The sequence below is a fragment of the Polyodon spathula genome, unplaced genomic scaffold (genome assembly GCF_017654505.1).
Source record: "Polyodon spathula isolate WHYD16114869_AA unplaced genomic scaffold, ASM1765450v1 scaffolds_1299, whole genome shotgun sequence".
Taxonomy (NCBI): Eukaryota; Metazoa; Chordata; class Actinopteri; order Acipenseriformes; family Polyodontidae; genus Polyodon; species Polyodon spathula.
Window position 1 is genome coordinate 28,513 of NW_024472782.1, and position 25,701 is coordinate 54,213.

At 43.4% G+C, this 25,701-nt stretch overlaps 2 protein-coding genes across 2 annotated transcripts; one reads left to right on the forward strand and one right to left on the reverse strand.

Annotated features, from left to right (window-relative positions):
- Positions 1 to 3,106: 3,106 nt before the first annotated feature.
- On the reverse strand, positions 3,107 to 15,636 carry LOC121309521 (beta-galactosidase-1-like protein 2). The gene is made up of 19 exons (XM_041242493.1): positions 15,414 to 15,636; positions 14,042 to 14,239; positions 13,752 to 13,820; positions 12,514 to 12,609; positions 12,022 to 12,130; positions 11,125 to 11,217; positions 9,992 to 10,073; positions 9,278 to 9,342; positions 8,417 to 8,501; positions 8,124 to 8,261; positions 7,575 to 7,655; positions 7,071 to 7,177; positions 6,427 to 6,573; positions 6,221 to 6,292; positions 5,638 to 5,716; positions 5,282 to 5,369; positions 5,085 to 5,193; positions 4,335 to 4,451; positions 3,107 to 4,046 (listed from the first exon to the last, which is right to left on the reverse strand). Exons 1-19 carry the CDS (start codon positions 15,497 to 15,499, stop codon positions 3,960 to 3,962), a joined length of 1,908 nt encoding a protein of 635 aa, XP_041098427.1. The 5' UTR covers positions 15,500 to 15,636; the 3' UTR covers positions 3,107 to 3,959.
- Positions 15,637 to 16,849: 1,213 nt separating this feature from the next.
- Positions 16,850 to 23,986, forward strand: ilvbl (ilvB (bacterial acetolactate synthase)-like). Its single transcript, XM_041242491.1, has 15 exons — positions 16,850 to 17,392; positions 18,585 to 18,786; positions 18,897 to 19,024; positions 19,145 to 19,283; positions 19,452 to 19,563; positions 19,738 to 19,837; positions 20,073 to 20,170; positions 20,721 to 20,857; positions 21,074 to 21,208; positions 21,364 to 21,478; positions 21,688 to 21,857; positions 22,001 to 22,071; positions 22,596 to 22,667; positions 22,807 to 22,912; positions 23,333 to 23,986. The coding sequence occupies exons 1-15, from the start codon at positions 17,291 to 17,293 to the stop codon at positions 23,509 to 23,511; spliced, it is 1,866 nt and encodes a 621-aa protein (XP_041098425.1). The 5' UTR covers positions 16,850 to 17,290; the 3' UTR covers positions 23,512 to 23,986.
- Positions 23,987 to 25,701: the final 1,715 nt, after the last annotated feature.

Consider the following 25,701-nt stretch of genomic DNA (forward strand, 5'->3'; position numbering starts at 1 on the left):
AATACTCAACTTTGGCCACCCCTGACCAAGGTCTCAAGCAGGGGTCTCCAATCCTGGTCCTGGAGGTCCCTCCTGGTTTTTGTTCCAACTGTACCCTAAATTACTTAACTGGACCAATTGAGCTTCTAATAAGTAATTAAGGGTACAGTTGGAACAAAAACCAGGAGGGACACCGGCCCTCCAGGACCAGGATTGGAGACCCCTGGCCAATGTTGTTTTTTCCAGTCCTGGTCTTTGTTCCAACCCTGTTCTAAATTGAACCAATTAAACTGCCTTCCAGACCCTGAAGCAGTTCATTTTACCTCTTGTAACTGAAGTTATGTTTAAATCATGAAATACCTACTTTTAGATGGTGAAATGTCACTAAATATGCTTTTTTTTTTTTTTATCGTAAAATAAATACAGCCCTACTGACGATCCCAAATCTGAGTAAAAACCTGCAACTCCCATTAGCGTCCCCAGAACAACAGCGGTGTCAAATGTGTTTACAAGGTTTCAGAAAGGTGCGAAAAAGCACGTATGGTTTCAATTGAATCGAACATTTCTTCATTCACAGATTGTTATCAATGTGTCTTTTGTTCATTTGAGACTGCTGATCTTTCTCCACTGGTTTGATCCCCAGGGCAGGCGCTAACAATCAAGTGTTTAATGCTGCAGAGTATGAAAGAGATGCCAGCTAAGGGGGCTTCAATGTGGAGACGCTTCTCAACACCTGGGTAGATAAACAGCTCTGTGCTGTTTTCCCGACTGCACTTGTCCGTTATTAAACTTTGTTACACACTTCATGACTTTGAGAGAGATTCCAACTAAACTTGAAAAAAATTAAAAAAATCCAAAAAGAAGCACAATTTTAATTAATCTATGAAAAGAATAACTGATTGTATTAACCTGAGCAGCACATTAAAATATGCTTTGGCTTGAAATCCCCCCCCCTTTCCCCAAGACCACCTTTCATTTTGATGTTGTTGCATTGATTTTATTGGATTGCTCCCTTAACTGTACTTCCTTCAGCAGTGCAGTGCCTGTGGATGGAGGCCAGTGGAACAGAACGTTGTGTTTCAGGACAGTGAGGACTTGCCTGAACATGAACAAGAAGAGGCAGCCATCACCACAGTGCCCTTCTCTGTACTGCGGCCCTGTTTGTCTCACACTGGCTTAACTTCAAAGGGAGATGATAGAAATTGCCGCTGTGCCCATGTATCCGTCGATAAGCACTCAGCATTATTACCTATTTCCGGCAGATGGTGCGTCCCTAATACAGGATGCAAACCAGTAACTCGCACCAGTGCATTTAGTAACTAGACTGCATTTTAAACTAAATCAATGTTTCTACTGCACAGCAAAGACATATTTTTGTGTCTCTCTGTGTGTCAAAACAAAATGACTGATTGGAAATTATTTTGCCTTTGCCATGAGTTTTCATCTCCGTGGCTACATGTAATGTAGCAGCAGTGCTGCCCCCTAGCAGCAGACTGGGGAATTGATTGAGTTCAAGCTCTACAAGGCTGCAGAAGCCTGCTGAAATACCAACGTCCCCTCTTTCAAAGTACAGTGTAACCTGACTGACTGCTCACTAATCAATCGGCTGCTTGCTTTATCTGTTATTAACACCTTGTCCAGACGCAGCACATCACCCTTTAATACAATCTGATCTGCTCCACGGTGGTCCAGGGCATATTCCCGACCCTGTTGCATCTCTTATAAAAACGTTTCCCATAGTGAAAGCATAGCAAAGTGTAATAGAGCACAGTGAAAGCATGGTGAAGCGCAAGTAAGCATTGTAGCGAATAGTGTGCTAGAGCATATTAATAAACATGGAAAACCAGGGTAAACTGTGGTAAAAGCGTAGTTAAGCAAGTGACGGAAAAGCATGTCAAAAATGCAAAAATACCTGGGCAAGCGTGTATAAGAGATCGAGGGAAATGTAAACTTGCACAAAATAGCGACCCAGCCTTCTGCGTCTTATTACACAAGGACACAAGGTTATATTTGATTTGGGTGCGTTGTTTAAAAGGGGAGGGCTTTTTTTTTTTGTTTCATTTAATACGAAAGACACTTTTAAATTGCTCTACCCTTCTCTTTTCCTGTATATTTTACATGCAGTTCTGCAGCTGAAACAACAGAGGGTGCTGTTGTACCAGCATTCCGATGAGGAGTTTATTTCACAGTTAACCCTTTCATGGCGACTTCACATGGGGACAGATACTAAAAACTTCTAGTCTTTACATGGAGGACATACTGAAGATGCAAATGCATGATGACCTCATATGAGGATCCCCCCCCCCCCCCCACCCCCAAGTAAAGCAATTAAAAAAAAAGTTTTTTTTTTTTTTTTTTTTTTTTTTAGCAATTTTCAATAATTCATGCACAAAAGGCTTAAAAGAACGGAAAGCAGTGGCTCATTTTCTACAGATCCTTTGGAATTAAGTTAACCCACATTGCGTTGTATCTGATATATATGTGTGTGTGTGTGTGTCTATGTGTATATATATATATACACACACACACATACACACACACACACACACACACACACACATATATATATATATTAACTGTCGTCATGGCACTTCATTTATAAAAGCTGGTTTTAACCACACTGCATTATTGAGACTTTATTTTTCATGCACACTTTTGCTCCTCTGCATTTGAACTGTCACCTCTACCTGACTGGAAACAGCACTGTCTGCATGTTATTATACACAAGATTCTCCTTCATGGCTTCTCCATTTTGGTAAAGAATTGAAATAAAAAAATATCTCTGTTGTTAGGAACCGAGCTGTCTTCTGAACTCATTTTATAAGCAAGCTTAAAATCTGCAGAACCCAATTCTGACAGCCAGAAAAACGTGATGAACACACTCACTGCACATTTATAACAACTGGATATGCGGCTCTCAATGACAAAGCAACAGGTTTTCATACGAAGGGTAATTGAGTATGGAAATTCAGAGAAATCAGAGCTTAGCGCCAAGTCCCGGAGCAGCTCACTCGTCAGTCATACAAGTCAGAACATAATCATTTCATGAATTAATATCAAATAACAGAAAAACCACAGATAAATAACTAGTTGATTTTTTTTTTTTTTTTTAAATGACAGACTTCAATCTCAAGTCACTCTTTAATTGTAGTCCAACAAAACTGACAGCTTCTAACCTGGGGCTCATCTGGTCATCAATAGTATACAAGTGGTTTAGTACTCTCCACTTGTACAGTTAAGTCATAGCACCATTTATTAAAATGCTTGCACGTTTAACTTGAGTTTTTAACTTTTTCAACACTGCAGGCTCTACAGCTCTGGCCAAAAGTTTTGCAACGCCTACAATTTCGGGATTAGGACACAATAAAAAATAAACTATATGAAAATAATTTAGATCTTTCATTTAACATCGTGTAATCGAAAAAACTACAAAATGATATCGCAAGAGTCTACCGGAAACCGTCACAGTGGTGCAGTATTTCATGCTAGATTTCGAAACGTCACATTTTTCAATTGCTGTCAGTTTTTCATTACATATGTGGAAAACTGCAAAGCGGTGTGCAGTAAGGTAACGTTATTCAGCAGGATTCGTTCTAAGCTTTATGAAGCAACAGTTGGCAATACTATAGGGAAATGCAGAAGCTTTGGCCATCGCTGTAGATCTCGGTCCTTTCTTTCCTTTTCATTAAAGTACATTAAAACTGTTCAATTAGTTCTCTTAGTGTCCTTCTGTAATGTTACGGTTTGGGAGGAGTTAGTGCATTTCTTATATAAAGCCCTCATGCGCCCCATTTACTGTCCCTGCCACTTTACACTGGCATACAAATCAGGACGATTTCTATAAATGAAGAGCAGTTTAGGGGATCTGTCTTCACAGTGTCAAATACCTCGTTACTGTTCTCTCTCATTTTAGGCATTTCTAAATGCGCTTCACAAAGCCGTGAAGCTCAACAAAGACCCGACATGGAATGAATTCCTCTTCACTCTACATCGACGGCCATGCCCAGATCAGGAGCGCCTTCGAAATGAATTGTTTTCTCCGCTTCTTGTTCTTCAAAGACAATAACCTACAGAAAGAATATTCACGTTAACACTGCGTTAGCATTTGCCTTTTCTATACCTGTAAGGTGTCATGTAATCATTTGTATCAGCGAAACAAAAATACCATTTGAAAAAAGTAAAGGCAGATCAGGGAATTGCAAATTGAACACAAATGTGAAACACTGTGTTTTAATGAAAACTATGCTGTGTGAGGATGTGCATTTGGGCAGGGCTCCTTGGAGGGAATCCATGGATGTCTAACCACTTTGCCGGTCTTCAAGGGTACATATGAAAGCAGTGTGTGTGTGCCGTACCTCATTGATGCCAGTGTGAAGCCAGGGTGCTGGCAGATAGAGGGTCTGCTGTGGACCGATGGACCAGTACCTTCCAAGATTCTGCCCATTTATGAACACCACTCCTTTAGACCAACCCTGCAAGCAGTAGCAACAAGGGACCTTAATAGAGCAGTAAAACCTGTCAAATCCAGCCCCTCAATAAACTGCCATTCTGTAGAATTCAGTGTAACTGAAAAGGCTCTGAACTCAGACTGTACTTTCTCGTAGCTATATACTTCTTGTTGTGGTCCTCCCTTTAACGTGTCTCTATCACGAAATGTAGATGAGAGCTACTGAAGATTATTAGATCCAGGAATTAAGAAAATTCAAACTAAATAACGAACAAGAATCAAAACTGGAATACTGCACCAACAGTCACCTAGAACAACAAACACAGCAAGACAAAGCAATGTATTATTATTAATTCCATTTCTTTGCTCCTTTGTCTTAAAGCTGAGATAAAAGTGTCCCATAGTTAAAAGCACAGCAAAGTGTAATAAAGCACAGTGAAAGCATAGGCAAGCAAGGTATGGTAAAGCATATTAATAAGCATGGCAAACAAGGGTAAACTACGGGAAATGCACAGTATAACCATGGGAAAAGCAACCGGGAAAACAAATACTGTGCACAAATAACAAAGGCTAACCACTGCTAACACTTTTGGAAACGCTTCCGACATTCAAGACGACACAAAATGATTTAGAGATTTAAATCAAAGAGCTTCCTCACCGGCAGTTTTACAAACGTGTCTCTGGGATAACCGTCCACGAACATCATTCCTCGGAAGAACCCCGGGACAGCGGGCTTGTCCGGAACAACCTTCCAGTGGGAGTACAGTCTAAAACACGGGAGCAGACTCAATCAGCGATCGCCACAACAACAAAAAAGAGAGATCCAAACTGAAAGGGAGGTTTAAGAAGTCTCACCGCTCCAAGAAGCTTGGTTTCATATCCAAGCTGTATATGATAAAGTTTTTTAAAGGAGTTCCATTGAGAAGAATGTCACCAATCAGACCTGAAACAAACAAAAACCCAGAAAGAAAATCTTTTTTTCATTTCAGTGTGTTGCATAATTCCAACCCCCTAAAAGCAACACCAAAATTCCTTTTACAAGTATCAGTAAAATTTCATCTCAATTCTTCTTATTTTCCCCAACAGACAAGCGAGCGTTCTGAGTAGGGCAATTCAAACTGGACCAATTGAGCTTCTAATAAGTAATTAAGGGTACAGTTGGAATCTGCAATGCTTGCGGAAAGGAGTTGTTTCTTCAGGCCCTGCCTAACCTTTCCGCTGGTTGTTCAGTGCTTTGCCATAGTTCACTCTCCCACAGTTTTCCACAAGCAAACTCAGCTTTCGGTTACCCTGCAAGAAAAAAAGAAATACCTTCAAGTATTTTTTAAAGACTATTTTTTTCAAAGTCGTTTTTTTATTCCAATTATTATACATTCATGAAACTATTGCAGACTGTTGTTGACATTACTGTATTCTATTCATGTAAATACTTAAAAGAAAACCATTCAATGTAACAAACTACTATATGAACATATTTAAGTCAGAATGTTTGTCGTTGAATTTCAGTGTTTTAGTATTTCTTAATTCAGCAAGATTAAGTGTTTAATATGGTAGGTATAACAAACTACAATGGCCCATGGCACACTATGGACTGTTTAGGAGCCTGTAAGTACAGAGTTGTTTGCTTCAATATTTTGAAAAGATAGCTTGTGTTTCTTTCTTCTCTAAAAAGAAGAAGAGTAAATGACTAGATTCAAAAGGCTTGAGGTTTGAGACGATTTTAAAAGCCACACTGGCTCTCAATCCTAGCTAAAGGTGCGGCTCCCTGGGTGAGAGCAGTGAACAGGACCTTACCTTCCCATCCGGAACAGCCAGCTCCACGTGCTTATACTTCAAAAACCCGATAAAGCTTGAATCGACAAACACCTAGAACAAACGAACAGCCGTGTGAAGCCAGCGGACTTATTTAAGATGGCACAGCTTGTTTAAGAAAAATGACCACATCTGCGTGCTGGATTACATGAGGGAAGCAAGCGACGGCTTGGGTGGCAAGTGCTTACCAGGGCTCTGTCGCGAACCTTGTCATTGGAGTGAAGCGTGCCACCGCTGGGGATGGTGGTCTCATACAGCGTGTACCCGTACGACTGCCCGTTCCCGTTATTGACAGGCAGGTTCTCCATGTTTACAGGGCTCTCCGACTTGAACGGCTAGGGCAGACAGAGAAGACTTTCATCTAAACGCTGCGGTCTTTGTGTAGCAGGGTTATTCAAACCAAACAGTAAATGCAAGTCTCTGCGGTATATGAAATATTCTGAACCACACTGATTTCTCCCTGTGGGACTGGGTATATATTCCATACAGAAACATAAGACCCCCATTCTGGGTTTATTTGGTCCTGGAGGCATCCATACGCTGGAGCCGAGTTAGGGAACAGGCATCTGAGAAATGTTATGCATTGCAATCACTTAAAAGGGATCATTTGAACTAAATCAACACTGTGCTGATATTTAATTTCTTATGTAATTGATTGCAAGCATGGCAAATGCTGATCTTAGCAGAAACGACAGCAGAGAATCACACACCGCACGTAACAGAACACTAAACCAGTAAGTAGTTAGTCTCAAAATAAAATTTAAACAAAGACACAGCAGCACCTGATTATGAGATGTGATCTCGGACTCCCGCACAGAATGTGTTTCCCTACCTCGCCGGTCAACTGTAGAGCTTCCCACAGGGGTATGTATTGATACACAGTGCAGGCATCATAGGACATCTTTGGAAATAAGGCAGGCAAATCCGGAAGACTTTCCCCTGAAAGAAATGCATTGATTTATAACTAATACAACTTGTTATGCTGGTAACTAGCTATGCTCGGTCAATAACTAAACAACTATTGCCCTCTGACATCATTCAGTAATAGTCAAATAACTATTGCCCTATTACAGTGACAACTATTGCCTAGAAGGTTGAAAAGTGCCATACTCTACCGTGGCTTATATTCTCCCAATGCCACAGTCTCACCTGACTTATCTGTCCACACTGCTCCACCAGCACAGAGTACAGAGACATCTGCTTAAATTTCCAGAAACTGTTAATCAAACTATACAATCTGGCTGGCTGACCAACATTTGCGATGCGTTTGCGTCGCTGCAGAACTTCGAATAAGGTATTCACAGTGTCAGATCACGTGAACAAGCCTGCTGCTTACCGTGGTACTTGCTGAAAACCTCCCTGAGAAGGAGGTACTTCACAGTATAATCCCCAGACTCTGATAAGGGGGCATCGTAATCTGCAGAAGAAAAACACCCTGGACAGTAAGAGAGAGCTGCATGACCTGACAGGTTACCCATCCCACAAGAAACGGATCTGCTGCTCACTCTGGGTCCAGGAGGCAGGGCCCAACCCAGTCTTCATAACACTGAGAGCAGATTCACAGGACAGGCAGCTTCAAACAGCAGGTTCGGCAAACGGACAAGTCTGGTCAGCTTGTATCTTTCACAGCACCCTGTGCCGTTTAATATGGTTAATAATTATAGGTAATTTTAATGCAAGGTATCTAAAACAAAGTATTCAACCCAGAGAAATGTAAAATGGCTGTATCACATCAGTATGAAAGCCTACTCTAGTATGTACATTTATCATAAAAGGACTGTTCTAGTGCTCAGCATGTGCTGGGTCCCGGAGGTCCAGTCAGATAACATACTTTAAGATAACATACTTTTTAAAATGAAAAGTACCAAAAAAAGAGGCTACTTGCCATAGCTGGTGACGTCAGCCTTGTAGGAATGCATTTCCAACGCCCCGTTCATGAAACCGAAGTTGGTGCCCCCATGGAACATATACAGGTTGATAGACAGGCCCTTCTGGAGAATCTCTGTGACAACGTTTGCCATGTCTGTGGAGTAGAAGGGAGGACTCTGTGTGTGAGAGAGACCAGCAAGGGGTTTACTGAACACTGAGATCGGAACTCGCACACAAAGCTGATCGGAGAGCTCTTATCTTCTTCTGAAAGGAACGACATCACATACCTCACTGCTCTTAAACACTAACCTTCCGCGGTGAAGACATGATGAAGGTCACCCCAAGTGTCAAACCACCCGCTCCAAAACTCCATAATCATCTTGGGCTTCTCGGGCTAAAAAAACAGCAAAGCAGAGTCCACAGTAAAGGTCACATCTTACAGTGGCATTACCGATATAGCTGGACATCATGAGAGAACAGCCAGGCTCTCATAACACTGGAATTGAGCCCAATGTAATCAAACAGAAACTCGCTTGCTATATACATTTACACCACTAGATGGCACCCTAAACTCAAGAGTAAAAAGGCTGGCTTCACAAAGCTTCTTACTCAAAACCTCAGCCCAGTTCGACCTAGAAATAAACTATCTAGACATATCATTCGCAACCCTGTACAGCTCAAGTTGTTTCTTATTGGTTATACACACGTGAAACTGTAATCACGGTTTATTTCCTTCAGTAGAAAAACATCTTTTCTCTAAGTGTATTGAGTGTTTGCCCAACGTATATGAAAGAACCATTTTCACTCATTCATTCCTTCGTTAAGCTGTTTTATTTGTGTATATCTTAACCATGTAACGCCCATTTCTGTATACATATGACACGATTCTCAGCTATCCCTCTATATTACTACTCAAAGCCACCATTTTTCATATGCAGTGCATTATATGTTGCCGGACAGAGGGGGGGAAAAAAAAAAAAAACAACATTTGTACAAGAAACGGAATCTAGTTATACCAATAAAAGCAGTTTTTTCTCATTTCAAAAAGGGTTGGGCATTACAGGGTTAAATTATAGGGGCCAGTTCCCAATTACCACAGCCGTCACACCCCCGACACTGCAGTGCACGTCCCGCGAGCGCAGGTTGCTCTCCTGCGTGGCTGTGTTTTACCTGGGAGGAGTCCAGGTGACTGAGATGCAGATCCCTCAGTTTCTGCAGGTTGATGGTTGCCAGGGCTAGGAAAGAAGACAATCACCTCACAGGATTGGTATGCAGCAGAGCAAGAATGAGCATTTGTTATTTGCATATAATACATGGTATTGTCTGACTTGAAAAACAGGTGTGGCGCACCCCTAAAAACACAAACCTACACAGAGGCTGTCTTGACAGCTACAACTAATAACGCGTACTGCCTTTCTGGTATTGTCCATAGGTCTATATATGCTGTGCAATGAAATTGTACATATTGTGTTGGGTATCTAATGTTGCCCTGATCTCTGCCCCTCAGTCCTATGATTGCTTTTTCACAGCTGGTAGCAGAGCAGGGAGGATTCCTCTGTATTAGGTCTTTAGTTACTTCCCAGGGACTCTGTTTCGTTCAGCCTGAAACAGCATGCCATCAACCAGAATGCCATAAACTACTGCCCTCTGGCATTAAACAGATATAACTTGACTTCCCTTATTAAAGATATTGAAGTATTCCCATATTATCCATTTACCCTGGCTTGTCATATTTATTAATGTGCTTTACCATACCTCGCTATGCTTTACCATGTTTTCAATGCGCTTTGTTACACTTTGCTATGCTTTTACTGTTGGAAACGTTTACAAGGGAAGGGTCACTAGATAAGCGCAGTTGAAAATGATTTGGGGTGTGTCCCGTACCTCCTTCGACGTTCCCTTTCTTCAAGCCGTCCACGTTGTCCGAGGTCATCAGTAGCTCCTCTATCCCTCCGGACAGCAGGGCCTGGGTGGAAGGATCACACTCAGCCACAGAGTCATCTATTCAAACACCAGGATTCTGCTAGAGTAGAGGCGAGGCTCTGAAGGAAGCATTGCTGAACACAGCTTCATGACCCTGGCCTGCCCAGTGCTTTATCATGATGATGCAATACCTTGACAACCCTTTGCAGTGGCTTCACTTCAGACTCACGTGGATATGCAATAGAACACAGTGTTACTGACCTGGATCTTCCACTGCCCCTGATCAGTTGTGTAGAAAATTTAAGTTATATGTGTCTGTATAAGGGACATGCAGTGCGAAAAAAAACAGGTGTAGCTGATAACAGCATAATTTGACCTTACTAAATAAGTCATACCTTTTAATTACAGAGCAGTGGTAAACGGGCCATGGAACCTTATCTTCACTAATCTCTGAAGATCGCATTGTATTAGCATTAGGTAATCTGAGATAAATAGGGGAAAGCTGTTGAGTGGGTGGCAGGCCAGATCATACAAGGAATCGGGTTTATTGACATAAACAGTTTTGATGTTAAAAATATATCTTTTTTATATATATATATATTTTATATATATATGCTTGGACATTTCAAGGTTATATGCACGATTTAGCGCATATCTCTCTCTCGCTCTCATCCCCAGCTACAGGAAATGCTGATGTAATCCTGGTTCTTTCCCCACAGTGGTTGATGCCCTGTCTTTAGAGACTCCTTTGCAGTGTTTCAACTGAACAGGTCTCACCTGGAGTCATTATATAATGATGTGTGCATGTTCTCCAGAGAGTGAGTGAGATAAAGACTGTCTTGTTTCTTTTCAAATAAGAGAGGTGATTAAAGGCTGAATAAAACGGTTTGGGAACATGCCCCCCCCCCCCCCCGCAGTAGAGCACTCTGTACAATGGAATTACGACAAAGGACTGCTTCAACCTGCTAGTCAAAGAAATGAGTCAGATTGCATGGTGAAATCTAGCAGTCTTTATAACATTTCAGCTTATCTGAAGACTTTGCTGTTCAAAGTCCTTTCTGCAACTTAAAATAAATAAGTAATCCAGTAAATACCTCTTTTATGTAGGACATGTACTCGGTGTCCACAGCGAAGGAACCGTATTCATTCTCCACTTGCACTGCTATGATTGGACCGCCTTTCTTGTACTGGGAGAAAAGAACAACTACTATTCAAACCCATAAGCAGGGCCTGCACCCTTATCGAAAGCACATGAAACGGCACTCTTAAGAACACAGAGGAGTGCTTCAAGACTCCTGAGTACTCCTCAGTAGCTGGTCTGATCAGTGTACAGCTATGAGTTGTTTTAATCCGGTGCTAAGATGCACTGACTAACCTCAGTATTTGCATGGACACAAAAACAGGATTTGCCTAACCAGGAAGGAGACAGTACATACATCTCAGGTGTGGAGGCTTAACCACATGGAATAACTGGGAAAAAAAATACATAAATAAATCTACAGCCAGGGTATTCACACCAGGTGCCTACTGCTGACTGACTGCTCTTGAACAGAAAGAAACAAAATTTGTTTATGCTTTTTTGCATAAAAACACAACAGCATGCTTTTTATATGTACCTGCGTTAGGTGCAGCGATCTCTCACAATTATAGAAATTGCCACCCTTGTTTATGCTATGGGATAAAGCAGGTAGTAAATTCTGGCAAGTCCTACCGTGGTGTTGGAAAGTCCCCCCCCCCCCTTCTTTATACTAGGAGAAAAATGGTTGTTTTACAAAAACGTAAAAACAGACGCTGCGGCATCCCACGGTTTTCTTAACGATCGGGTAATATGCATCACCTGTGTTTAAAACAGTCAGCTACTGCTGTTTCTTCATACTGCACTGACACGTTCTGTCATTAGAATCAATCTGTGGTGTGCACAGCATAGGAAGTGACAGCTAGCAAGCAACGAGAGAGCAGCGGTACTGCACGCTGTGATCCTCGGTGCCTACCTGTAGAGGGACGACTCTTGGGAGAAGCTGGCTGAAGAAAGCATCCACAGCCTGGGTAAACCCCTCGTAGGTAGATCTCAGCTGCATGGCTGGATCTCGGAAGAGCCAGCTACAGCACAGCGCAGGAAGAGTCCCAGGGTTAGGATGTGCAGAAATAGTCAAAGAAACTACTAACATCTTAAGAGGATTTACACATTTGTATTAGGAGTGATACTCCTGACATTTGATCGATCAATAGTTTGACCTATGACAGATCACACCCGTTCGCTAGCGATATGAAACTGTATTGAAAGACGATAAGTGATAACATAATGTCAGCATTTCTGTTGACTGTTTCATAGTCAAAAGGTAACATTTGAAATCTGCTCCTTATATCTCTTAGTTAACAGTTAAGGAACTCAGCTGGGATTGCTTACTGATACAGAAGCGATATTACAATACCACAGAAGAAAGTATCAACTGAAGGGAAGGAAGAATTCAGGGCAAACCTACCTGGGCAGCCCACCCAGGTCCCATTCTGCACAAATGTAGGGTCCTGGCCGAAGAATCACCCACAGACCCAGCTCGCCAGCCAGCTTAATATAGGCCCTGCGGTACAAGAACACAGACACATATACAAGACGTTTACTGCACCGCGCTTCCTTTAACTTCTACACAGCTAAAGAAGGGCTTTTGTCCGAAATGTCTTGAAATGAATGAATTTTTAATCATTGCATTTTAAAAAAAAAACTTTTCATTTTTTCAACATGTATATGTTACAGTAAAAGTCCAAATATTGGCAAATCTTATGATTTACTGGTAAATGCTGACATTTACCAAGTCAAATCAATAAATGTCTGAAATAAAAATAACTTTCGGTGGGCAAGGGTTCAAACGATGTATGTGCAATAAAACCGCTCGACTGGGCATTACTGCAAGCTCATTCATGATTAGTCTGCCAAGGGAAAATGTGTACGCAGAAATACATGTACAGTTCAACATTAATGATTATTTTGTTAATTGACAATCTATATGCAGGAGTAAATGTCTAAAGAAATCATCTTTCTTAATAAAGATCGACCAGATTGTGACTTTTACTGGCAATGACTGAGATAGAGAGGCATGCTGACGATTGGGTAGTCCCTCTGGTCCATTAAGACTGGGTAGTCGTGCTTGTGTTGTCTAGCTAGGGACTCTGCCACCTAGATACAGCTCCCTAGAGGTGCAGAAAGGCTAGCTGCAGGGTCCCAGGTGCTTATGCAAACCACAATAGATGTCAAAACAAGAGAAGCCATGCTGGAAAACAGTAGAACCCTTTCCTGTGTTTTGCTTTTGAAACCCTAACAGCAACTGTTTGGATCCAGCAGCGTTGGCACGCTGTAAAGCATGCCAGCTCATGTTTAGCTCCCTTTTAGAAATACTAGTAGAGATTTTCCCAACAGGATAAACAGGAAATGTGCTGCTTGTGCACGGTGCATGACCTGACTTTCAACAACATTAAAAGCTGTGATAAATATAATGGGTACGATGCTCCTGATCAAACATCATTGGCTATGCTTGGATCTTAACAATGATAACCTCATAACATCCTTTTTTCCTGGAATTCTTCCATTTTTCTAGCGGCTAACTTAACTCTAACGTTTATTGGAGCGCATAAACTAAAATAAGCAATTGGTTTCTACGAGGCGAGGTAATGAGGTGTTGCTCATTGTGTATTGTGTACAATCCTGTGTTGGGGGGGTCATACTCACTCTAAATCCAGGTTGCCTTTGAAATTGAAGGTTCCCCTTTCTGGTTCATGCAGATTCCACGGCACATATCTACAGATCAAACAACAGATTGCTTTGAAGTGTGTCTGTAGCTTCCCGGGGGAGAATCTATAGCATACCACACACTCCAGGTCTAAAACGAGCCCCAGACACATTGAGCAGACAGGAGACTAGCTAGTAGTTATAACAGCAGAAGAAAGTGTAAAAAGGAACGACCTTAAATGGACATTTCCTTTATAAAAAACAAAACCAAAAAACACAGGTGCACTTACGTGGTCAGCGTGTTGAGTCCACAAGCCTTCATCTTCAGCAGACGGTCCTTCCAGTATTCCCGTGGCACACGGAAGTAGTGAATGGATCCGCCCAGGATTCGGAACACTTCTCCCTCCAGCTGAAACTCGGGCGAGTTCGCCTGCAGCCCCACCATCCTGCTCCTCAGGGTGCCAGGCTCCATGCCATGCCAGTTAAACCTGGGTCCCACAGACAGGCGTTTTAAAGCACGGGCGTATCGGATCTTGGCTAGACCGCGGCGTAGCCGGCACATGACTTCCCATATATCACGTCTGTCTCTCTGCTAACTCCTTACCAGGTTTCTGATGGAAGGATGTCTTACAAATGCAGTCTGGGCACTTTTAGTGGTGAAACAAATAGATTGTGAATCAGAAACATCTACCGGGATTTTTTAAGCATCACTAAAGCTAGTCTCGTAAGCACACTTAGTACAGCCCGTCTTCATGCATTTAGTAAAAGCCCCAGTGCTAAATAACTGTTCTTGCTCTGTGCAATCTTTCGGTTGCAAATGCTTGTTTTGATGTACTGAGCAGGCATTTAATGGCACAAAGAGTGACTTTGCATTTACTGTTTACATCACAAGACAAAAAAAACGCTGACTTGCACCTGTTTTATTGCAATGCACAGCACCCATCTAGCCTACACACAGTGCAGCACAGCTCTTTATCGTTGCAATGTGGCTCACCATACAATATGGAGTGGCTCTATCTGCTGTTGTACAGTGGGAGAGTAGCACACCACTGGCGACCATTTCAGTCCAAAACAGCTTGCCGTACATAACTGATGCCCTTCAGTTTGCACAGGGCTGGTGTCACTTACCGATACAACAGCGCAGTTTCACTGCTGATTTTAACTAATATAAAGTGAGCGCAGCTGCCACACAGGTGGGGCTGTAGGAGCCAAGCTAAGCCGCTTTCACTGCGAATAAAACATTAATATAAAGGATGACATGCTGCACTCGCATTAGCTCACAATGCTGCTCTGGCAATAGCTGCAACACGCTAGTGTCAGAGTTGAATCTGCCATTGCATTGCACTCCAATATTTAAACACAATACTTTACAGGGTATCACACATGTGTATTAAACCTTAGGGGGGAAAATACGCTACAACAACACTCTTACAACTAAGGCTTGCAAAATGTGTCAGTTCTGAGCGTTTAAAGTTTGGATGTTATCAGGAAGAAGATTATATTAATATCTGTCTTAGACGCATCTCCGTTCACAGAACACACACTCGCGTTGAACTATACTGAACTTCTGCCAGCAATGAGACCTCGTTTCAACTCGAGAAGCAGGGACTGTAGTCTCTGTTACAACATCGGCAGCGGTAATGTTCAGGTTATTCTCCTTACCTTCTGTAAATCATTACTGCCAATAAGATCAGACCGACAACGGCAAGCCTCCTTCGATGTGCGCTCCTGAGACTGAGAATTAACATTGATAAACAGCTTCTTCTTTTTTTTCTAAATCTGGTGACAAACAAACGATGGTATTTAAAAAGCCACACACTAATGCAACACGCAGCATACGCGTTGTACTGTTGGGAGTTATGTCTGCAGTACTTTGTTGCAAGTGTTGGTTTCGGAAAATAGCCCCGCCCCAAACATTTCTGAATAAATGACAGCGGGTTGGAAGAGACACGATTCATTATACGATGGTGTAATAGGTGTGTGTTTTAGGTTCACGTACATTTTTTTGAGAAGCTTGTACACATGTAATAAACCCGTAAACTACCCACATACTGTGCAATGCATGGTCATGCAAGGACAAGCTGGCGCTTCCTTATCAAGCCGCCTCGGGAGAAGTAAATAAAATATCCCGAATAAGCGGCCGTCCCAATTAAACGAGAGGCATGGAGGAGAACTTAGTCACACTTTTTTTTTTTTTTTTTTGTAAATAAAAAGTAAAACAATTAAGCCAGCCACCTTGTTCTTAAAAGCGATCTCTGTTGATCAGTTGAAAATGCTGCATCCCAAATTATCATTGGGAAGAGCCTTATCCCAGAGCTGTTTAATAACAAAACATACTTGTATATACCGTATATTATAATTTGTTTGTTTGTTGTTAAATATACAGTCCTGTACTTGTTTTTACGACTTTATTTTCATTAAACGTTTTTTTTTTCTTCATATTTTACAAAATAAATTTGATTGAGTGATTGATTTCTCACTTTAAGATTTTTCAATAAGACGATTTTGTGGAAGGAGAATTGTGTCTTGGACAGTGTGTCCCTCTAGAGAGCAGAAGTAGTTACTGCTTGAATGGCACACAGGACTATCGTATTACTGTACTAGCATTATTTATCACTGGTCACCAAGAATTGTACTGAAGATCTTTCTAACCCTAACCTTAACTCTAACTTTTAATTCTGTTTTACCCCTAATATATTTTTTCCCATGGGTTCATTCTTACCACCAGACAAGAACAACTCAAGTTTTCAATGAACAAACTTTTATTTTGTCGTCTTACAGCAGAGAGATTTGAACTATAAGTGCCACTATATGATATATCTCAGAATCGAGTAGGATCGACCACATGACCACCGCTACTACCCTCACACGTGACGGTGTATTTCTGCTTCAAACCGAAGGAGGAACCAGGAAAAGGGTCAAATCAGAGCACCCGCCTTCCTGACGTTCTGGTTGGACTGATGAGCGGCCAAACTACACCCCATTCGCCCAGCGCCACTTCAATCAAATCCGACTCCGCTGCGGTTTTGATTCACAAAACCTAGGTACGAACTTCACTTGCCCTAGAAGCAGTTGCGCTAGAGGCAGTTACGAAAATAACGCAACTTTCATAAGCCGGGCAGACAATAAAATAAGAGCACAAGTCGGTCAAGGGTGTTATTACTGACACTTGTTATTTTGTTGTTTATTCTTTTAAAGAAAAATAATAAGTTTAGACTTGTTTTTTTTCCCCCCACGGGGTGGCAGGGGGGGTAATGTTTACACAATGCGAAATGACTGCCGCAGCTGTCAAAGCGAAACCGCGTCGAAATGATTAGACAGCGAGCGGGTTGAACTTCGACAGTGAAGCGCGCCGCGGACCGGGCTGCAGAATCGCTCTCGCAACAGGACCGCTTCGCGTTATAATTTGTGTCTGGCGGTTAACGTGCACCCACTGACGCAGTTCTTGCATGCATCGAAACGGGTTTATTTTGGGTTTTTGTTTTTAATTAGTTTGCGGTTGCTGTATTACTTTAATCCCCGGGTATTGTCGTGTTGCCATGGAGTGCTGCTGCACTTTTATGACCGTTTCCGCGGTTCTCGGCGGAGTCCTTCTCTTCGCAGCTTACAAACTTGGCTTGATCTACCAGACCTTTCACAAGGTAAGACTCCGCTTACAATCACTACAGTACGCCTCGACGTTTACGTTTTTTTTTAAAAAAAAATGCCGTAGCAACTCACGGTCTGATTTAGTTTGAAACAAAATGGAATTAACTGATGTCAGATTCTTTCTAAATGCTTATTTTAATTTTAGCCTTTCGTGAGAAGAGACTGCGATGACTGTCCAGTTTGTTTACATTCCCCAGTGGTGCTTAGCTGATTTCAATGCAATTGCTCAAGCGGTTCTCGTCGTAACTGTGACGCATGGGCAGACGGACAGTACATTGCGCCTGAAGAATGCCCTTCGCAACCAACAGTGGTTTGTGCTAAAGAAAACGGCCTTAACAGATTTCATCTCAATAAGGGGCTTGTATACTTCCAGGAAACCAGTGTTTTTACAAATCTGTTTAACTTGGTTGATGCGCAGCCCATCGTTATCAGCCATCGTTTGACGCTGGGGAGCTCTCTATCAGTGCAGTACATGGAGGACCGCACAGAATGCAAGCACCATTGAGCCCACGATGCTGAACAGCTTCAGCCCAGAGCCCTTCCTAATTAGGCTCATAGTTTAGATTGCAAAAAACCGCACGTAAACTGTGATCTCTGTGCTGGTTTCACAACACTCATCTTGAAATGCTAGCTTAGATGCAGATCCATCCCATAGTCCAAGTGCTAGGCAGAATGCTAACCGTGAATCTTTTGGTGTGCCGCTGTTTGAGAAATATGTGAGAAACTGTATTCAGGAGAGCAGGGTTAGGATCAGTATTTGATTATTAATTCCAATTCCGTTTTAAAATCAGTTCCCAATTCCAATTCCTTCGAATGAATTGAAATTGAGAGTTTAGTGACATAATTGTTGTGATTTGTTCATCTGCTTTCATTTGAAGCCAATTGGATTGACTAACAGTGACTTTAATTGAAGTCATTTGTTGCCACTGTGAGAATCTCCTTTTAACAGAATATTGCAGCTTTGACCAATGCTGTGTTGGAATTGATTAGAAGGGAATTGGAATTGGGAGTTGGTTCTAAAAAGGAATTGGAAAGGGATTGGAATTGGAAAACGGGAACTGACCCCAGCCCTGTACAGGAGGATGAAACCACAAATTGAATGATTACTGACCTACAGTATGATCAGTTCTCAAAACAGTGTCAAAACATTGGTAAGACATTGCCGGTAATCTGCGTGTGTCTTAGGCGGAGTCAAAGAGCCCTCGGCACGGCGGGGAGGCTGTGGCAGAAGTGCTGCTCGCTCACGGGGTCAAGTATGTCTTCACGCTGGTCGGGGGTCACATCTCGCCCATCCTGGTGGCCTGTGAGAAGCTGGGGATCCGCATCGTGGACACGCGCCACGAGGCCACAGCCGTCTTTGCTGCCGACGCTGTCGCCAGGCTGTCAGGTAGGAGGGAGTAGCAGGGCACTGTGTAGTTCAAACAGACTAGTGCTGTAATCACTGTGGATCGCGCTGTGAGGAAAGGCTTAGTAATGAGTTTCTCTTGTCCACTCCAGGTACAGTTGGGGTTGCCGCGGTGACAGCAGGACCCGGTCTAACCAACACCGTCACGGCTGTCAAGAACGCACAGATGGCGGAGTCCCCCCTGCTGCTGATAGGGGGCGCTGCAGCTACCTTGCTTCAGGTGCGAAGTTCTTCAGTCTGTAGCGTCTGCCGGATACCATGAGTTTTTTAAAGCAGGCGTTTTCCACAGCAGGTTTTTAGAGCCAGTGAGGTTTTCAAGCCTGTGTGTTTGTGTGTTTAGGGTCGGGGTGCACTTCAGGACATCGACCAGCTATCTCTGTTCAGACCGCTGTGCAAGTTCTGCGCCTCGGTGAGAACGGTACGAGAGATCGTCCCCGTGCTGCGGAAAGCCCTAGCGGCTGCACAGTCCGGGACCCCAGGTACCCCACCCACTTCTGTGTCACTCCATATATTGTCATTAACACTTTATAGCCCAGCAATGGCTCTTGTGCTCTTGCAATACATTTTATTGAGCTGTTTGTGTTTGGTCAGGAATTTCCACGCCCTATAGTTACTCATTATTGCTTCTATCCCCTTGGCTCTTGAAGGCCCTGTGTTCGTGGAGTTCCCTATCGACACACTGTATCCATACCACATAGTGGAGAAAGAGGTGGCCCCCAAAACTGCTCCCAAGGGACTGATGGGGAAAGTTATAAACTGGTGAGCTTATTTTACTTGCTGCCCTCCTGTCAAAGATCCCTGGTCTTGTGCAGAACCGGAAGGTAGAGGGACGGAGAGGCAGGGTGGCTGAATGGTCAATGCTGCAGACTAGGAGACAGGCAGTATGGGAAGAGTAAACAGCTGATCGTGGGTAATCTGTGCTTTCCTCTGCAGGTACCTTCAGAATCATTTACGCAACATTTTTGCAGGAGCCTGGGAGACAAGGGAGCTGTCACCTCTCCCTGTGCAGATTCCTCTAGCCACCCAGCAGCAGGTAAGCATGAACACCTTGAGGTGTGCGCACTCCAAACGGGACAGCCCCCACTAGGCTACAAGCATGGGCGTGGTGTATGTAGCGCATGTGTATTTATTGTATCACAGGCTAATATTAAGAATTTCACTCCAACCTCAATTGAAGCAAATTCAGGTTGCTGTTGGGTGTTTTACTCTAAACTGCGACTAGTTTTTACTGTTTATTGGGCTGCCGATGGATCCCCTGTTTTCTTCAGGTCCAGCAGTGTGTGGAGCTGGTCAGCAGGGCAAAGAAGCCGGTCATCCTGCTGGGCAGCCAGGCCACCCTGCCCCCGACGCCAGTGGACAAAACCAGGTGAGCACGCAGGGGCCGCTACATTCCCGCAAACCGCAGCAAACTTCTCGCTCTGAGGGGTGCAAACCTTACATGGAAGGTAGGTTTCTGAAGCCGCATCCACACTGGACGTGAGCGAATCGAGATAATCATTTAGAAGTCACTGCAGTCAAATGGGAGTATCCACAACAGCAGAACCTGTTTCTGTTTCTTTTTTTTCGTTGTGCCATTGGAATGAAACTGACCAATCAGAAGCAAGGCTAACACCCTTGACACACCTCACACACATGCCTCAAAACACGTCACTTCCTTGTTTTACTAGGAGTTGAATACGACATGCATGAACCTGTTACCTGTACACTGGGGCTAATCAAACTTCCATGGAAAAGGAGTTTTATTTCCACCCCTGAGTTTGCTTGCTTTGGTACTAGTCATTCAAGAGTTTCCAGAAATACCACTACAGCATGGCATATGTTTCTGTCACGCCTGTTTTTATTCTTCACTCATTGTAATACAGCAGCATGGCAATCTGAGTCTTATTTCCATCTCTGCTGTCTCTGTTCTGTCACAGGGCGGCACTAGAGTCTCTGGGGATCCCCTGTTTCCTCGGAGGGATGGCCCGGGGAATGTTGGGTAGGGAGAGCGCACTTCACATCCGACAGAACCGGAGAGAAGCGCTGAAGGAGGCCGATCTGGTCATCCTGGCAGGTGGGGCTCTGGGCCGTTGTGCTCTGTGGCACTGAGCAAATCCATTGCCCTGACAATTTAGTAGAAGTGGATCTGTAACTATGCATATGGGCACAGATAGCTGGCTGTAATGCTGGATGCTAATTGCTTGCTAGTTTAGTTTTGGGATATTGACAGCGTTGATTGTTAGTTAATGCTGTCTGTGTGTATTGATCGGGGTGTTTTGTCTTGGCTCAGGTACGGTGTGTGATTTCCGACTGGGATACGGCCAGGTTCTGAGCCGTCGCAGCAAGGTGATCGCTGTGAACCGGGATCGCTCCCAGCTCATGAAGAACTCCGACATGTTCTGGAAACCCACCATCGCCGTTCAGGGTACGGACAGAAAATGAAACACAAAATCTGCCATAGATGATTTTGATGGTTTTGCATTAGTTTTACTAGACTCGCATTGCACATTAATCTTTAAAGATCTCTGTGATTGAGACAAACAGCACTGCATTTCTCCACCTTCCTTGTTCTCCTGCCAGGTGATGCTGGCTCCTTCCTGTTGTGCCTCTCTGAGGGACTGAAGGGGTATCGCTGTCCCCAGGACTGGCCCGAGAGCCTCAAAGAAGGGGACAAAGCCAAGGAGAAGGCAAACGCGTACGGTTCTGTTCACCACGAGAAACCCTGCTGATCTGTGGGGTTCCCAGGACCACATTTTCAATCTGTTTTTAAATAGTGTTTTTTTCTTTTATCCCTTAACATTGAACTCCCCCCTCACCCTCCTCAGACTGACTCTGCACCTTCGCGTGCAGCACAAGCCTTGTTTTTCACAGCCTGTTGTTTTAACTTTCCCAAATGCCCCGCAGAGCGAAGGCTGCTGAGAAGACAGAGAGACACCTGAACCCCCTTCGCGTTCTTCACTGCGTGGAGGAGATCATGTCCGAGGACAGCATCATTGTGGCGGACGGCGGCGACTTTGTGGGCAGCGCTGCCTACATCTTGAAACCACGGGGTCCGCTACGCTGGCTGGACCCAGGTAACAGCGCTCCACCGCGCCAGCCCCTCTGTAGCGTTCCCAGCGAGGAACCTTTACTTGCCTGCTTCAGCGGCAGTGTCCCTCACTTCTCTTCAGTTTCTAATATATGAATCCTTCTTGTCTGTTTACACTCTTTGTGGCAGGTGCGTTCGGGACCCTTGGAGTCGGCGGGGGATTTGCATTGGGAGCGAAACTCTGCAGACCAGAGTCAGAGGTACAGTGTCTCATTCTGAGTGAAATTTGATTTAGATTGTGATTGGGAGCTTTTTTCAGTTCTGGTTTTGATATGGACTGCTGTCCGACCCTGGACCTGGAGAGCCACAGGGTCTTCTGGTTTTCGTTCCACCTGTTCTCAGTTACTTTAACCAGTTATTTTCTTAATTGGTCAGCACTACCAATTTTCAGCACTTCAGTCATTGAGTATTTAAAGATACTCAGCAAACCTGCAGGCTCTCCAGGACCAGTCTAGACCACCATAACTTTTCACCGAAGCCCTATTCAGATTTTTCTGAAAGGAACCCATACTTTACCTGAAGCAGTGCAGCAGAGTTCCACCAGGTGTGTAAAATAGAAGCCTTCCTTTCATTCGCCAGAGGGACCTCAATATAGGACTTTTCAGGCCAAGTGTAAGTGACTGGGACAGTCCTTGTGAACAGTTTGTGAGTGGCCAGTCAGTTAGAAAGCCGATCTTCACATAGGTGTACTTTACAAATGCATCAACTAGTTTGTGTCTTTCAGGTGTGGATTATTTATGGCGATGGGTCTCTTGGATACAGCGTGGCTGAATTTGACACCTTTACACGCCACAAGGTACAGGTCTGCCTGCTTTCTAAGGAGTGAAGTGTCTCAGATCCGCAACATTAGTTCTGAGTGTACATGTTGTTGTTTTTTTTTGTTTACGGCTGTATTGAAAGGCCTCTTAATTTATTTTCTCCATTGCACTTCACAGACGCCAGTGATTGCCCTGGTGGGTAATGATGCCTGCTGGAGCCAGATCTCAAGAGAGCAGGTCCCCATGCTGGGCAGCAATGTGGCCTGTGGGCTGGCATTCACAGGTCAGAATACCAGCGTGTGTGCATGTGCGTGTGTGTGTGTGCATGCAAAGACACAAAGGCACGCACTCGTTTCTTTTTTATGTCTGTTCTGTTTACAATTTCTGAAGAAGCTTTCCCTTGCCATTTATATATCCTATATATATATACATACAGAGAGAGAGAGTATGGAAATTAAAAACAGCTCCAGCTCCGTATCCAAGGAGAATCAGGATCCAACAGGATGCTCATCAGTCACTAGACATACTTAATGAAGAAGAAAAGCAATTAATAAACTGGAAACTCACCATATAAACAATTGGCTACAGCATTTCTAATTCATATTGTCGTTCTCTTAATAGAAAGTCTCCCTCCCTGCTGTGGTCTGTATTGTACGCAGAGATTACTGGCAGGGTATAATAGTCCTTCGGCTTGTGCTTTTAGATTACCACGTCGTAGCGGACGGCTACGGAGGGAAGGGCTACCTGATCAGCCGCGAGGACGGAGAGAAGCTGGACGAGATCCTTCAGAGCGCTCGGGAACAGAGCCGACAGGGCCGGGCCACTCTGCTTAACGTCCTGATCGGAAAAACCAACTTCAGAGAGGGCTCCATCTCGGTCTGACGGCGCTCCGCAGCACGCCTGCTCTCGTTCTGCTTGGGTTTGGTTTTGCTGTGTTCGTTCTATCGAAATGGCCGTTCTGCCGCTGTAGTGCACGGGGTGCTGCCAGGCACCCGGGTGGTTTTGAATGCCATCTCTACGGCCGCAGATCAACGTGCCGTGGGTAACTCCTAGAATTCCTTTTCCAAGTAAGACTGGCATCTGCTGCAGATCAGACTCCTGCTTTATTGTATGTAATATGTAACCCCCAGCAGGACGACCACAATAAAGCTGCCGCCTCCAAGGTTTTAAAACTCATTTACCCTGCCGTGCGTTAGCTGCTGTACCGTTTTCACTGCTCCCCTCATCGTTGTGCAGTTGAACTGTGCATAGAATGCCCCCCTCCTAAGAAAGCGCCCTTTTAGTTAACTTCACAAATCTCTTTAATTGATCTAAACATTGCCACTGGATAGATTATTCAAGGCTTCAGTTATAAAAATTTTTTTAAAAAAGCATGCGTGTCTGTAAAAATATGCAAAATGTCATATGTAAAGCTCCAGGGTGCCCTATTATAATGATTGAACCAATAGCAGTACTTAGTTGAACCAGCATTTAGATCGCCCTGCATTGCTGGAAGAGTCGGCCTGGTGGCTGACACTACAATACTCTGATACCTGCAATCCAAAGCGATACAGTTGCACGGTCCTGTTTCAAAGATAAGAGTGCAGCGTGCACTGATTATGGAAGGTTATTGGAAGGTAAATGAAAAAATAATGTGCTGGTTGAATGATGAAAAACAGTTACAAATTACAATTATTTTCATGCATAATAATGGACCTTTTTTTAAATTGTATTGTTTTCTTTTTAAGTTTGTCTGCTTTTAATTGTTGAATGTAAAAGTTAAATATTGTTTAGAAGGCTTGATACCCCAATCTAAGCCACGCTTTAAATATATATAATATATATATAATTTTCAATCATTTGCAATCACAAAAGTGCAAGCTTTATAACATATACAGCATTACAGGATGAAAGTTTAGTAATGCAAAAAAGTAGCTTAAAAAAAAGTCTGCAATAGCTAGTGAAGATTTCTTAATTTACTAAACTGCCTTTAACAAGATAGACTATGTGGCCTTTCACTACACAGCTGCAGGTAAAGGCGTGCTTGCTTGCATTTTAAAATCCAATGTGTCTACCATACATTTGTTTTCTCTACTCCCCTGTTCATTGTAGAATTGAAAGAGTTTAAAAGGGGAGGTCTGTCTCTCTTTTATGTTTTTAGTACGTGGGCTCAAGCAGCAAGTGAAAAACGCTTTTGTTCTTTTTCTTCTGCACTCCCGGACATTTTGGATTTTATGCTTTCAAGTACACCTTTTTTTTTGTATAACTCACATCACAATGGATTCTAGTATGCTTTACCTGCTTCAGGTACCATTCACAGCAGGACTGCACTTACCAGAATGCATTGGGGTGTGAGCAGGACTGCACTTACCAAAATGCATTGGGGTGTGAGCAGGACTACACTTACCAGAATGCATTGGGGTGTGAGAAGGCCTGCACTTACCAGAATGCATTGGGGTGAGCAGGTCTGCACTTACCAGAATGCACTGGGGTATGAGCAGGACTGCACTTACCAGAATGCATTGGGTTGTGAGCAGGACTGCACTTACCAGAATGCATTGGGGTGTGAGTTGAAAATTCTGAACTATCCCAGACTGTCCTAGTGTACACTATATGGAGTCCTATGGTAACTCTACTCCTAGTAAAACCTGGACTGGGTGAAACTGTTGTGCAATAGGAGTCTTATTTCCATCCCTGTTACTACAAGAGAGTGGGTTGGCTACAGGGCATGTTTTGGGACTTGGTGGCACAGCTGCATTCCCTGAGAATGAGTTCATGGGTCCCCTTAGTCTGTCTGATGTCCAGCTCTTAATTAAAAAAGCAGCGTTCATTACTGACTGATAATGGAACTTCAAAAACGTCTATTTTCGTTGTTGTTGTTGCAATAAAGATGACTGATTGAAGATAGTGTCTGAATCTTTTTCATTTTCATTGAGGAGAGTGTGAGTCTGCGTGTGGTTCAGTATTATCATAGCAATTCTGAGGCGGGGAGCATTCAAGGTTGCTAGAAAAAAAAGCTAGCCACCCCATTGTCTGTTTATACCTTTTATCTCACTATTTGTCCCCCTCCTTAATATTTCTAATTAGGCTTCT

Bases quoted from the DNA above. Each gene is read 5' to 3' on its own strand.
- LOC121309521 (XM_041242493.1), bottom strand. From the start codon at position 15,499: ATGTTAATTCTCAGTCTCAGGAGCGCACATCGAAGGAGGCTTGCCGTT. The intron at 11,218-12,021 runs GTAGGCACCGAG...CTTTTCTCCCAG, and splicing joins CAAGAGTCGTCCCTCTACAG to TACAAGAAAGGCGGTCCAAT. The intron at 6,574-7,070 runs GTAGGGAAACAC...TGTCTGCCCTAG, and splicing joins CTCTACAGTTGACCGGCGAG to CCGTTCAAGTCGGAGAGCCC.
- ilvbl (XM_041242491.1), top strand. From the start codon at position 17,291: ATGGAGTGCTGCTGCACTTTTATGACCGTTTCCGCGGTTCTCGGCGGA. The intron at 21,209-21,363 runs GTACGGACAGAA...TTCTCCTGCCAG, and splicing joins ACCCACCATCGCCGTTCAGG to GTGATGCTGGCTCCTTCCTG. The intron at 22,072-22,595 runs GTACAGTGTCTC...TGTGTCTTTCAG, and splicing joins TCTGCAGACCAGAGTCAGAG to GTGTGGATTATTTATGGCGA.